At 49.7% G+C, this 5516-nt stretch overlaps 1 protein-coding gene across 1 annotated transcript; it reads left to right on the top strand.

The window, feature by feature from the left end:
- Nucleotides 1-804: 804 nt before the first annotated feature.
- Nucleotides 805-1743, top strand: METBIDRAFT_36917 (uncharacterized protein; the record flags this gene model as incomplete). Its single annotated transcript, XM_018856798.1, has 1 exon — nt 805-1743. The coding sequence occupies one exon, from the start codon at nt 805-807 to the stop codon at nt 1741-1743; it is 939 nt and encodes a 312-aa protein (XP_018713956.1).
- Between the last annotated feature and the right edge of the window lie 3773 nt (nt 1744-5516).

Genomic DNA, 5516 nt, shown 5'->3' with positions numbered 1-5516 from the left:
ATGTCAAGCCGGTGCCCAGTCCAAGCAGATTGTTTATCTTCAAAGATTTTGGCTATGGGATACTTGACGATATGTCGGGACACTGGTGATTTTTAAATCTATGTTCTTTAAACAAATTACATGATTGAAAGGTGCGGGTTCCAGGGCCGGCTCCAGGGCCGGTTCCAGTGCCAGCTTAGGGCCGTTGTTTTGTTACATGACCATGTCGAATAAAGCCGGTTCCCCGTCCGAGGGAGACTTTTTATACTACCAGAGGATTTGGATGTTGACGGCCTATATATCAAGTCACTGGTAATTTTCAGTTTATATCTTAAATAAATTACATTCTTGAAAGGTGCGGGTTCCAGGATCAGTGCTGGGCCGGCTCCAGGGCCAGCTCCAGGGCCATTACTAGGGTCGTTGTTTTCCACATCACCATCCGAAGCCGGTGCCCAGTCCAAGCAGGTTTCCACTCTCCCAAAGATTCCGGAGATTCAAAAACCCAACGATAGACCGGGCCGCCCGCAGCCCTTCTTTTTCTGCACCGTGAAGCATCCACTGGGAGGCCCGGCCCAGGGCCGCGTCTGCACACAGTCCAGCGCCGGCCCTGGAACCCATCGCCATCGGCACAGGCGCACCAGCAAAACCACCCCACCTCCCACGGATCCTGCCCGGCAAAGCACCCCCCGCCCGGCAACAGTCCCCCCGTGCTCCCCCGCGTCTTCCCAAGCAGGCCCCGCCCCGCACGCCCCCGGAAGCCCGGCGCATGCCCGTATCCCCACGCCCCTCGCACGCATCCCGGAGCAGGCCGACGCCGAACCTCCCATGACTTATCTAATAGGCGACCGCCGCATCTCGCTCAGCGGGCCCCCGCTCTCCGCCGAGGAGCAGCGGGTCGTGCGCGCCCACCCGCGCCTCTTCCAGGCGTGCCTCAACGCCTCGGCCCACCGGTACTTGCTCAGCAGCAAGCAAATCGTGCACTTGTACACGGACATCGTGACCATCTACAGCACGCTCCTCCTGAAGATCGCGCACTACGACGACGTGCGGGCCATGGCCGCCAAAACACGCGCGGCGCTCGCGCGCTTGGAAACGGACCTCGGCTCGGTGTTGGGGCGCCCGGTGCACGGGCCGGGCGTGGGCTGGGAACTGCTTCCCTACGAGGCCGTGGTCAAGAAAGGCGCGCTCGTGGTGCTCCAGGCGTGCGGCGCCGCGTTCGCCGCCGTGCACCGCACGCTCTGCTGCATCGACGTGTTCTTCGGCGCGTTCGACAACTTGAAGAAGCTCCTCGTGCCGTGTCTCGCCACGCACACGCGCATGGTGCAGAAGCTGTTGGGCGGCGCGGCGGGCTTGTTGCGCCTCCAGACCATCGTGGACCAGATCGGCATGTTGCCGGAGCTCACGCCCAGCGTGGCCAAGCAGTTGCAGAAGATCGCCGCCATCACGGGCGGGCTCGAGCGCGAGGCCCGCCTCCTCGACATGGTGTTTGCCGCGGTCAACCCGTCCTTGCTGCTGTACACGGCCGTGCTCTTGGGCCGCGCCATCTTGAAGCGCGACGTGGCGGCCCGCAGCTGCCAGATCGTGGCGCGCCGCGACGTGTGCTACCAGGCCGCGGAGCACGTGGTCAGCATCCCGCTCTCGGGCTCGCCGGCCCCGTCGCTGTACATGTACGAGTCCACGCGCCACGTGCTCTACTTCTTCTCGGCCGTGCTCGTGGTGGTGCTTGCCGTGCTCTTCCGCCTCTACAACGTGGTGTTCGGGTGACCGCGGCCCGCACACGGGTCCGCTGGCGACTGATTGTCTGCTTGCGCCCTTCCAATTTGCACCGGGCGGATAGAGTGTCTGTGCCCTGCGGCCCGCCGGGGCGCAGCCTCGTGTCTGGCGCAGACCGCGTCTGCACTGACCGTGCTGGTGGCGAGCGCTGCTCAAGAGTGCTTTTCATTAGTGCTGCTGATGAATGCTGTTGATGCGGGCTGATTGTCGGTGCTACTAGTGAGTGCTACTAGTGAGTGCTACTAGTGAGTGCTCATGAGTCCTACTAGCGCCATTATTGAGTGCTACTATTGCGTGTTGTTGATAGCGCTGTTAATGGGGGCTGTTGCTGAGTGCTGTGAATTAGTGCTGTGAATTAGTGCTGCTAATGAGTGCTAATAACGAGTTCTGCTGCTCCTAAATGCTACAATGAGTGCTACTAATGAGTGCTAATAATGAGTACTGCTGCTCCTAAATGCTACAATGAGTGCTACTAATGAGTGCCAATAATGAGTACTGCTGCTCGCAAATGCTACAAACTAGTGCTGCTAATGAGTGCTAATAACGAGTACTGCTGCTCCTAAATGCTACAATGAGTGCTACTAATGAGTGCTAATAATGAGTACTGCTGCTCGCAAATGCTACAAATGAGTGCTGCTAATGAGTGCTCTTGCTTATTGCTGCTCATTATTGCTGCTATTTTATGCTAATGAATGTGTTAACTGGTGCTGTTAATGAGTCTGTTAATTAGTACTGCTAATTAAACTGCTAGTTAGACTTCTAGTTTGCTACTAACGAGAATCTGAATTAATGCTGCTACAAGTGCTGGTGATAAGTGCTGCGAATGAATGCTGTTGGTGAGTACTGTGAACTAGTTCTGCCAATGAGTACTCTTGAAAGTGCTGCTAATTGGTGCTGTTGTGCTAGCTGCTCATTGGTACTGCTTATTAGTTCTGTTGCTGAGTGCTGTGAATTAGTGCTGTCAATTAGTGCTGCTCATTCATGCTGCTTATTAGTTCTGCCAATCAGTGCTGCCAACCAATGGTGCTGATTTGTGCTGCAGAGTACTCCTAATGAGTGCTGTTCATTGGTGCTGCTCATATGCTGTCAATTGGTGCTTACAACTATTGCTGCCAATTTATGTTGCTAATTTATGCTACTAATGAGTGCTCTCAACCAATGCTACTGATGAGTCCTACTGATTTGTGCCGCCAATAAAAGCTCTGATCTATCCTAATTTGTGCTAATAACGAGTACTCCTAAGTAGTGCTGTTAATGAGTACTTCAAATTAGTGCTGTTAATGAGCACTCCAAGTTAGTGCTGCTAATGGGGACTGGTGGTGAGTGCCACTGATGAGTGCAACTAATGGGTGTCTTTAGCAAGCGTTGTTAATTAGTGCTACTGAATAGTGTTACTGAGTAGTGCTAATGATGAGTGCTAATGATGAGTGCCGGCGATTGCTGCTAATTAGCGCTGAGAATTAGTGCTGCTGATTCATGCTGCTGATTTGTGCTGATAATTAATGTTACATGCTAATGACTCACTAGTGCTACTATTGAGTGCTGGTAATAGCGCTGCTAATGAGCGCTGCTCATGAGCGCTGGTGATTGCTGCTGGCTAGTGCTGCTTATCAGTGCTCATAATGCGTATTGCTGCTCGCAAATGCTACAAAAGAGTGCTACTAACGAGCGCTACTAACAAGTGCTCTTAGTTATCGCTGCTAATCAATGCTGCTGATTTACGCTAATTAGTACTCTCAGTTAGTGCTACTAATGAGTTTTCTCAATAAGTGCTGGATTTAAGTGATGTACCAGTTTTAACATTTACAAGGGCTATACTAATAAATATTTCGCAGAAAACCATCGGTGAACCAGATTTGTCTTTTACTTAATACTCCAATATAACAACCGTCAATTGTTTTAAGCTCATCATTGGTTCTGTATAAATTTAATTCACCATTATGTTCTATATGTTAAGATAGATAAAAGCTGAATTTGTTCATTAGTATTAAGAAATAAAGTAAAAACAAATGAATTCAGAATAATTGCAAAAGATAAATAGAGAGTTGGCTTTAGATATTGATTAGTTGGGCTTACTATAGCCGATGGCTCATTTGTTTATGAAAATAATCAAGCTGTGTGTTTTTTATTGAATCAAGAATATAATTTTGAATAATATTAATAAAGGTGTATCTATTAATAAAGAGGAATATATACCTAATTGGTGGTGTCAATAAAACTGCTGATTAGTGCTGCTGATCACAGTGCCACATAAACTGCTTATATATGCTATTAGTGAGAAGTCTAATTAGGGCTGCTAACAACTGCTGTTGATGAGTGCTGATAACTAGTGCTGATCATAGTGCTGATAACTGGTGCTGATTGTTGGTGCTACTAGTGAGTGCTGCTAATGAGTCGTATTAATAAGTGCTGTTGGTTACTGCTGTTGGTTACTGCTGTTGATAAGTACTCTCAATTAGTGCTATTAATGAGCACTCTCAATTAGTGCGGTTAATGAGTACTCTCGATTAGTGCCACTAATAAGTACTCTTTATAAGTTCTACTAGTGAGAACTCCACAGTGGGCCCCAAAAAGTGTTATACACAGCAGGCACATCAAGCAAAGTGCCCTGTAAAAGGCAGTCCATGAATGACAAAAACGACAGCGCCCCGTGCTTCTCAACAAAGCCTACCGTGAACTGCGCGCTCTCAGTACTCTGAAATACAGGGCGACGAATCAGAATTCTAAGAACCCCGACTTGAGATGCGCAACGCCACCGCCTTTTGTACATCTTTTGAACTCGGGTTCGCCGACCAAGAGTTCTTCGTGGCGCTGCTTAATGCTCCATGGACGCCCTGACAATGCCGTGCCCGAAATACCAATGCACTTATGACCATGCGCTGCCAGAAGGCCTGGAGCGCGCGCTGGAAATTGCGCACCTTATCATCTTGAGTTTCCAGGCCCGCCAGCTCTCGCCGCACCAGCTATATTCGCGGCAAGCCATAGATAATTTTAACCGGCCCATTCTCTCCACTCCGTTTCAAAGCCTACAACCGCACATTTGGCAAGCTCGGCCGTCGGTACACCGGGCCTATACTGGCGTCTGGACACTGGGCCAACTTTTGCCGTCGGGCGCCTGAACACTGTGTCAATTTCTGCCGTCCGGCGCCTGCAGACTGGGTCGATTTCTGCCGTCCGGCTCTGGCCCTGCTCGGCCCCAAATTACTTCGTCTTATAAGCTACAGCCTGGCAGACCGTGTTTGTATTTCTGCTTGAGTACAGGATATTCCAACTCAATGTCCTGTCCACAAGTGGTTCCCAACTGGTACAGTTGAGATATCGGATTCGACATGATGTACTAGCGTGTGGAAATAAACCTTTATTTAGGAAAAACTAAAACCACTTTTGTGTCAACTGACCTTCTAAAAAGATCTCTAGAGGGAATTCTCTTCCCTTCATATACTCGTCGTGCTATTTGGTTCCGGGTAAGTGGTGCGAACTTTAATGTCTCATTTGTCACATGATTAATTAGGGCTAAGCGTCTAGTTCTCACATTCCCCCCAATCATGGACGTTCATTCCACTGAGTTTAATGAGCTTCAAAAGTGTATCGGGCGCGAGAGATTTCGTAAACATGTCAGCGATGTTATCTTTAGTAGAAACATAGTCAACCTGTATCTTGTTTTCGCGAATCTTCTCTTGCACGTACGCTGTCCGGACTTCCTCATGTTTAACTCCTTCATGAAACCCAACATTGTTCACTGTAGATATCGTTCCAGAGTTATC

The sequence above is a fragment of the Metschnikowia bicuspidata genome (genome assembly GCF_001664035.1).
Source record: "Metschnikowia bicuspidata var. bicuspidata NRRL YB-4993 chromosome Unknown METBIscaffold_1, whole genome shotgun sequence".
In the NCBI taxonomy this organism is placed as follows: Eukaryota; Fungi; Ascomycota; class Pichiomycetes; order Serinales; family Metschnikowiaceae; genus Metschnikowia; species Metschnikowia bicuspidata.
This window is presented reverse-complemented; position numbering and strand designations above follow the sequence as displayed.